Source organism: Rhinopithecus bieti, unplaced genomic scaffold, assembly GCF_001698545.2.
Source record: "Rhinopithecus bieti isolate Rb0 unplaced genomic scaffold, ASM169854v2 scaffold_26226, whole genome shotgun sequence".
Lineage (NCBI taxonomy): Eukaryota > Metazoa > Chordata > Mammalia > Primates > Cercopithecidae > Rhinopithecus > Rhinopithecus bieti.
This window is the reverse complement of record NW_016811902.1, coordinates 530,689-539,236: the sequence shown is the minus strand read 5'-3', so window position 1 is coordinate 539,236 and position 8,548 is coordinate 530,689. Positions and strand designations below refer to the sequence as shown.

General features: G+C 40.6%; 1 protein-coding gene across 1 annotated transcript in view; it reads left to right on the top strand.

Moving 5' to 3' along the window:
• The window catches only part of GPHB5 (glycoprotein hormone subunit beta 5), a 5,808-nt gene extending 3,722 nt beyond the window's left edge, over positions 1-2,086 (top strand). The window contains exon 2 of the mRNA XM_017895351.1: positions 1,495-2,086. Within this exon, the coding sequence (XP_017750840.1) occupies positions 1,495-1,683 (189 nt within the window). The 3' untranslated portion in view covers positions 1,684-2,086. The remainder of the gene's footprint in view (positions 1-1,494) is intronic.
• Positions 2,087-8,548: the final 6,462 nt, after the last annotated feature.

The window sequence follows — 8,548 nt, the reverse complement described above, 5'->3', positions numbered from 1 at the left end:
AAAAAAAAAAAAAAAAAAAAAGGTAAGTTTGCTATTTTCATGACATTCATGCAAGAACTTCATCTTGAGTTACATATTCTTTTTTGCCTAGAACAAAGAAGAACAAAAAAGCAAAGGTACTGTCTTTTGAAAGCTTGTTATTATTTTCATTATTACTTCCTTATAATAATTGCACTAATAAGAACAATGGATTACATTTATTGAACACTTACTTTGTGCTAGACATTGTGAATTGCATATACCATCTTACTTTGTCTCTCAAACAATGGTGGGAGGTAGATATTTTGCTTTACAGAGGAGGAAACTGAGTCTTCAGGAAGTTAAGTGAATTTTCCAAGGTCTCCAGCAAGTGGCAGAACAGGGACTCAAGCTCCATAGTTCTGACTGCAGGGCTCGAGATTTTAACACCGGCTAGGTGCTGCTATTTTTTCTGATCTATGTGTTCTGTTTATCAAAATTATCTTTGAAATTAAGATTTATAAAAGGTGAAGAAAGGAAATGAATCTTTTGATGATCAGAACAGTGCACAGAGTACTCGGGAACCTGTCTTGTAATGTTTTCTGTCATTGATTCAATGACAAATAGTTATTGAAACCCTCCCGGGGTCTGTTTTAGGTACGGGAGGCACAGCGGGCAAAAATCTCTGTCCTAAAAGAGCTTACTTTCTAGAGTGGGAGGAATTATCACACAAATGAAAGAAAGGTAGACTATGTCATGTGGTATTGATCAGTGCTATGGTGAAAAATAAAGCAGGATGGAGAATGGGAAGTTTCTGGGCATGGAAATGGAATGTTGCAATTTTAAATAGGATGGTTGGGAAATGCTTCCCTGAGAGGGTGACATTCTAACAAAAACCAAAGGTTGGTGAAGGAGTGAATCATACGGGAGAAGAATGTTCCAGGCAGAAGGAACAGTAAGTGCAAAGGCCCTGAGCTGGGACTGTTCCTGCTGGGTGGGAGGAACAATAAGGAGACCGCTGTGAGCCTAGTGAGGAAGTCAGTGGGGTGGGAATGGTTGCAGGCATTTCAGAAGGTAGAGGTGTAGTGAAGGTGATGTAGTTCTTGAAGGTGATCATAAGGTCTTTGATTTTTGCTCTGAGTGAGATGGGAAATACTGGGGCTTTGGGCAGAGGAGTAATATGATCTGACCTATGTTTAAACAGGATCAGTCAGGGCTGCTGTGTTGCAAATAGATTGTAGGGAGTAAAAATGGAAGAGGGGAGACCAGTTAGAAGGTGTTTGCAATGACCAAGATGATTCATTTGCTGACTACACATGGAGCACTTGCTGTGTGCCATGATCTCTCCTGGGAGCTTAGGATATGGTCTTGAATGAAATCAGCTTATTGCTTTCAGGAGTTTGTTTTTTACTGGGAGACGATAGAGCAACAAGCAAATCAATGAATAACAATTTCTGATAGTGATAAATGATACTAAAAAACTGAAACAAGATCATACGTTCTAATGAATTCCCTGTTTTCTATCTGTGGGGACAGAAACCCATTCTGGAACCCCCCTATATTGAAGCCCATCATCGAGTCTGTACCTACAACGAGACCAAACAGGTGACCGTCAAGCTGCCCAACTGTGCCCTGGGAGTCGACCCCTTCTACACCTATCCCGTGGCCGTCCGCTGTGACTGTGGAACCTGCTCCACTGCCACCACGGAGTGTGAGACCATCTGAGGCCTGCATGGTCTGCAGAGCGCAGCTAGCGGTCTCAGCCTCACAGACCCACCTGTGTGAGCAGCACATGCAGTTATACTTCCTGGATGCAAGACTGTTTAATTTCGACCATACCCATGGAGGAGGTTACCTGTTGACCCTTAGGTCCAACTCAGGCAAAAGGCCCAAATGCAGCCTACTGATGCTAAAAATTCGAAACAATATTCATGCCTTCACCAAAATAATTTCTCCAGTTCACACACCTGCAAATTAATTTTTCTTTGCCTTGAGTCTTGGAACATAATTTGTGTATCACAATCCTCCCCCAATTTGGACTTATAATATGCTAATGATTTAAACACATTGGATGTAATTAGAAAATGGGGCTGGAAAGTCTTTAAATTCTCATGTTCTATTTAACCACTGATCTCCAACCGGATTTATGATTAAAGGGCTAGAAATGAACAAAACCCATGTACTAGTCTTCCTCACCCCCAAGGAATTCCAACTGCAAGCTTCTTTAGGGAAAATGCTCCCTTCCCCTTTTAACTGAGCAGTTGTCTACACAAGAAATAAGACTGTTCAGATACACAAAGAGAGCAGCTTCAATGAAAAGATGTTTGGATTTGGATAATTATTTTCCCTAGCAAAATTCCCTAAACTCCCTTAAGAGCCTTAATAAAGAGGCTATGGTGGGATTAAAAGAAAAAAAAAAAAAAAAAACCCCAGAAATAAAATATGTAACTAATAGCTATCTCATTTAGCCTTAAAAAGTTATTAAACTAAACTCACGTTTTAGAGTATGATGTTCTCCCAAAGCTATGGCAAAATGGCCAATCACAAGTATTCTTCCCGATTTATCATATTTTAAATTTAAGTTGTAACTTACTAAACTCAGTAATTTTACATGCTTTTAGGGGTAAAACTGCATCACTGGCTCAGAGGAAAAAGTCTGTGATTTTCTAGCTCCTGCCCTCTCTAAAATCTTACAGTAGCTAATTCTGTGGCTGGAAAAAACCTCCAGAACTCTAATGTTATGCAAATGTCTTTAATTCTGGCATTTTTGGGGTTGAATTTAACCTTGTTCCTTTTTCATAATGTGCCAGGAAAACCTATATTAATGCCAATAAAGCATGTCCTCTGTCTTTTGAATTCATGACAACTTTCAAGAAAGTCTTTTTAATTTTTAGTACTCTTGGAATAACAGTGAGAAGCACACCTCAAATAAACTACAAGGTTATTTTTACTTAAGCATTAATTTGGCACGTCATGTTTAGTAAGGGACACAGACAGATGACTCTGTAGCATGAGTCCCAGCGGTGGCACAAATGCATAGACATAGCCCTGGGAGCCAGGAGTCCTTCTTGAATAAGAATTCAACGAGTCCCCCTAAAACACAGTAAAGCAAATGTTGAGATTGACAGTCAAGTACTGGTATGCGGGGTGAACATCTGGGAACAAAGGGCAGGAGCGAAAGTCACCCAACCTTTAGCAGATGTGTTGGTAGGAAAGGAAGTCACTGTAACGTAAGAAAAAGGCAAGTACTTGGGGTCTCTCCTGGAGCAGTGGGTGATGATTAGGGATGAATCCTGGGTGGTGCCACTCAAATGTTTTCAACCCACCCCTAAAGACTTTCCTCAGAATTTTCTGAGGCACAAAGGGCTTGTCAGGATTTGAGAAAAGATGACCACAGCATGAATAAGGGTCCTGGCAGGAAACCAGTGATCTATTGCAGTGGGATACGGAAGAGATGATTTATAAATGTGTGAGCAGAATTAAGGAAACCAATAAGTGGGGATGAAACAGATCTGGTTCAGCAGCAATGGACAACCCTAGGCTGAAGGAGCCAGAGGAGGGAGTGATTGTCAGACCCCAGAGAGAACTGTGGGAGTGAGATCCACGACAGGAGCTGCAGCCTTTGCTAGGAAGATGCAGCCCTTCCCAAACTGAGACCTGGTAGGGAGGGAGGTGGGGGAGCAGACACCCATCCTCACTCTCCTCCCTGGTCTTCTGTTGAATTAAACGGGAATCAAGCGGGGTGTGGTGGCTCATTCCTGTAATCCTAGCACTTTGGGAGCCCGAGGTGGAAGAATTACAACATGGTGAGACCCTGTCTCTTCAAAAAATAAAAATAAAAAATTAGCTGGGTATGGTGGTGTGCACCTGTACTCCCAACTACTCAGGGGGCTGAGGTGGGAGGATCCCTTGAGACTGGGAGGTCAAGGCTGCAAATGAGCTGTGATCGTGCCACTGCACGTCAGCCTGAATGACAGAGCAAGACCCCATCTCTAAAAAAAAAAAAAAAAAGAAAAGAAAAGAAAAGCAAAAAACAAAACAAAACAAAACAAAAAAAAACCACGTGGGAATCAAATGGGAAAGCAGAGAGTGAGAAAACCTATTGATTCCGTCCATAAATGTTGGCCTGCTAGGCACTAAGTTGAAGAAAGGTAGAGAGTGGATTTAAGGGGCCAAATGAATAAACTCCAGCTTAGCTGTCTTTTGGGAAGCTCAGCTTGAATGCAGGAGGTAGCATGCTGTAGCTTCACAATTACAGTCATGGGTCACTTAACAAGGGTACATTATGAGAAATGCATCATTAGGTAATTCTGTCATTGTGAGAACATCATAGTGTAATTATACAAACCTGGACGGTATAGCCTACTACATAGCTAAGTATAGCTTATCGCTGCTAGGCTACAAATCTGTACAGCAGATTACTATACTGAATGCTGTAGGCAACTGTAAAACAATGGTAGGTATTTGTGTATCTAAACATAGAACAAGTACAGAAAAAATATAATCTTATGGGACCACCACCATATGTGCCGTCTGCCATTGACCAAAATATTGTGCAGTTCGTGACTGTACTGACTGCCTTGTAGTAAATTGATCTGGAATACACATGGGAAGGCATGCACTGGCTAATACAATAATATTTGGGAGATATTGAAGACCATGTAATTATAAGGACTGTGGGATTAGTTGGTGGTTAAGTGCAATAAAAGCCCTCAGGCATGATATGAAAGCTGATTTGAAGAGACTGTCTTCAAATGCAGCTGAAGGACAGACTGTGCTGAAAATTAGGCCTAATATCTAATTGACAAAGCAGCTGAATTAATAAAAGGGCTGAATTTACTACTCTGGCAAGTCTCCTATACTTAAGTCAAGGTCCTAATAGGGAAAAAGTGAGACATAGAGACCTGGAATGGGAACAGTTAGGTGGATGACGGACTCGAGGTTTCCCTGCAGATGAACGTCCTGGCTCCTCCTGGCTAGTGGAGAGCATACTCCCCTTGCTTGGAGACCATGCCGAGGAGGATGCTTTACATGATGATGCTCGCCCTCCTCAAATATTGCCTACACCCCCGTATTATTCTAGATGGTTAATTATGGTCAAGTCTCAGGATGATCTGGCTGGGGAGGGGCTTGCTCTGAGGTGGGAGGAACAAGCATCTCCCCTGAAGGAGCTTCAGGATTTGACAATGTAAACCAGGAGGAATTGGTAAAGTGTGCTTAGCAATGGATCTCGGGGGTTTAGACAGGGATATGGCGGGTGGGGTGCCAGAATATAAGACTGGATAAGAAGATTTCATCCATATGCAGGCATTATGAGAATATAATGTAATCAAAAGGACACCTGGCTCTGGTCCCAGTGTGCTGTTGGGATGTGTCCTTCAAGAGTGGGGAAAATGGTGGCTTGCATTAATGAAAAGAAGATGCCAGAACTGTCCTGGCAGAGTACTGAGGAACAAAAGGCACTGAGAGGTGGGCCTGCCAGAATGGATTTATTACGTAAGACCAGAGAACTCGCCAGTTGGCTGTTCTAGTGGTTTAGTGGCCATTTCTTTTACAAAGCAACAAAGAATGACTAGTGAGGGGCACATCTCAGAAAAGCTCAATCGTCGCTGTCCTTTCTAGCCTGAGGTTGATGCCTGGGGAAGCTGCTGTGGAACTGGGCTTCCTGGTGTCAGCGTAGGTGATAGGGATCTAGGACAACAGGGACCAGGTGGCAACATACAGCTGTAAGAGACAAGGTGGGCATAATTGTTCTAACAGATAGCAAAGCTGCAGTGGCCACCAGAGGGCTCTGATCTGCAGATCTGTGTGCTAATAGTTCATGATATTCAAACAATTTCCTCAATAGATCTATGTTATAATCAGAGAATTTATTAGTGAAAAAGAGGAGAACCTCTATCAGGATTTATACTGTGCTAAACTTGAATCTTTTTCAAGTCTCCCTTTTCCTTTCTCCCTCCTTTCCACAAATATTTATTAACTTAAATTTTGTCAAGGTACTGTGTTTGGAAAATAACAAAACTATATTGTTACTATTTATGGATCTCTTACTATAAGCAGAATCCTTTATATTAACACTTCTTAGTTATTGTATTAACTATGCTAGTAAGCATTGTCATTGTCATTTTACCATTAGCATTTTACAGATGATGAAATAGAAGCTCAGAGAGGTCAAATAACTTGTCCAAGGTCACACAGCTAGTAAGTAACACATGCTAGGTTTCTTTGAATCAGAACCAAACGTTTTCCACTAGAGCACAGTGCCTTTTTGGAATCCTCCTTACAAGTCATTCCTGCTTGGAGAAGTCTTTAAGTTTATCGTCCGACCATCTCTTACCACATTGATTAGCATTTCTGCCATCTTTCCTGGAGGTGGCTCCATGCAAGGTCGGGCTGTTTTATGGAGACTGGAACTTTTCTCTGGGTTTCCTGTATAACCTCTAGGAAGATAGTGTTTTGCTGTAGCTTAAATGAAAGCTTACCATGGAAGAGACTGAGGGAGAAAAAGCAGAGCCTCGAAGGGAAATTCAAAGAGACTGTTGTGGAACTGAGGGATGTATGTTCTAAACTTTTTTCCTAGGCATGTGAGGAGTGGTGCAGGGGAATTGACTCTGGTGCATAAACTAACTCTCAGCAACTCCTTACTCTTGGAAATGTGTTTATTTTTTATTCTTCCGTAAGTTATTGGAGTACAGGCGATATTTGGTTATATGATTAAGTTCTTTAGTGGTGATTTGTGAGATTTTGGTGCACCCATCACCTGAGCAGTATACACTGCACCATATTTGTAGTCTTCTATCCCTTGCTCCCCTCCCACTCTTCCCCCAAAGCCCCCAAAGCCTATTGCATCATTCTTATGCTTTTGCATCCTCATAGCTTAGCTCCCACATTTCAGTGAGAACATACGATGTTTGGTTTTCCATTCGTGAGTTACTTCACTTAGAAAAATAGTCTTCAATCTCATCCAGGTCACTGCAAATACTGTTAATTCATTCCTTTTTATGGCTGTGTAATATTCCATTGTATATATATACCACAGTTTCTTTATCCACTTGTTGGTTGATGGGCATTTTGGTTGGTTCCACAATTTTGCAATTGTGAATTGGGCCACCATAAAAATGTGTTTGCAAATATCTTTTTTGAATAATGACTTCTTTTCCTCTGGGTAAATACCCAGTAGTGGGATTGCTGGATCCAATGGTAGTTCTACTTTTAGATCTTTAAATAATCTCCACACTGTTTTCCTTAGAGGCTGTACTAGTTTACATTCCCACCAGCAGTGTAGAAGTGTTCCCTGTTCACTGCATCCACACCAACATCTACTGTTTTTTTGATTTTTTGATTATAGCCATTCTTGCAGGAGTGAGATGGTATTACATTGTGGTTTTGATATGCATTTCCCTGATCATTAGTGATGTTGAGCATTTTTTCATGTTTGTTACCCATTTGTATATCTTCTTTTGAGAATTGTCTATTCATGTCCTTAGCCCACTTTTTGATGGGATTATTTGTTTTTTTTCATACTGATTTGTTTGAGTTTGCTGTAGATTCTGGATTGGTCCTTTGTCAGATGTATAGATTGTAAAGATTTTCTCCCACTCTGTGGGTTGTCTGTTGACTCTGCTGACTGTTCCTTTTGCTGTGGAAAAGCGCTTTAGTTTAATTAGGTCCCAGCTATTTATCTTTGTTTTTATTGCATTTGCTTTTGGGTTCTTGGTCATGAAATCCTTGCCTAAACCAACGTCTAGATGGGATTTTCCAATGTTATCTTGTAGAATTTTTATAGTTTCAGGTCTTAGGTTTAAGTCCTTAATCCATCTTCAGTTGATTTTTGTGTGAGATAAGGATCCAGTTTCATTCTCCTACATTTGACTAGCCAATTATCCCAGCACTATTTGTTGAAAAGGGTGTCCTTTCTCCACTTTATGTTTTTGTTTGCTTTGTTGAAGGTCAGTTGGCTGTAAGTACTTGGGTTTATTTCTGGGTTCTCTATTCTGTCCTCTTGGTTTTTGTGCCTATTCTTGTGTCAGTACCATGCTGTTTTGGTGACTATGGCCTTACAGTGGAGTTTGAAATCAGATAGTGTGATGCCTCCAGATTTGTTCTTTTTGCTTATTCTTGCTTTGGCTATGCGGGCTCTTTTTTGGTTCCATATGAATTTTAGAATTGTTTTTTCTAATTCTGTGAAGAGTGATGGTGGTATTTTGATGGGGATTGCATTGAATTTGTACATTGCTTTTGGCAGTATGGTCATTTTCACACTATTGATTCTACCCATCCGTGAGCATGGGATGTTTCCATTTTTTTTGTGTCATCTATGATTTCTTTCAGCAGCGTTTTGTAGATTTCCTTGTAGAGGTCTTTCAAATCCTTTGAAAGTTAAATTGAAACAAAAAGAAATATAAAAGATAAATGAAACAAAAAGCTGGTTCTTTGGAAAGACAAATAAAATTGATAGACCATTAGCAAGATTAACCAGGAAGGAAGAGAAAAAATCCGAATAACCTCACTAAGAAACAAAACAGGAGATATTACAACTGACACCACTGAAATACAAAAGATTATTCAAGGCTACTATGAACACCTTTAC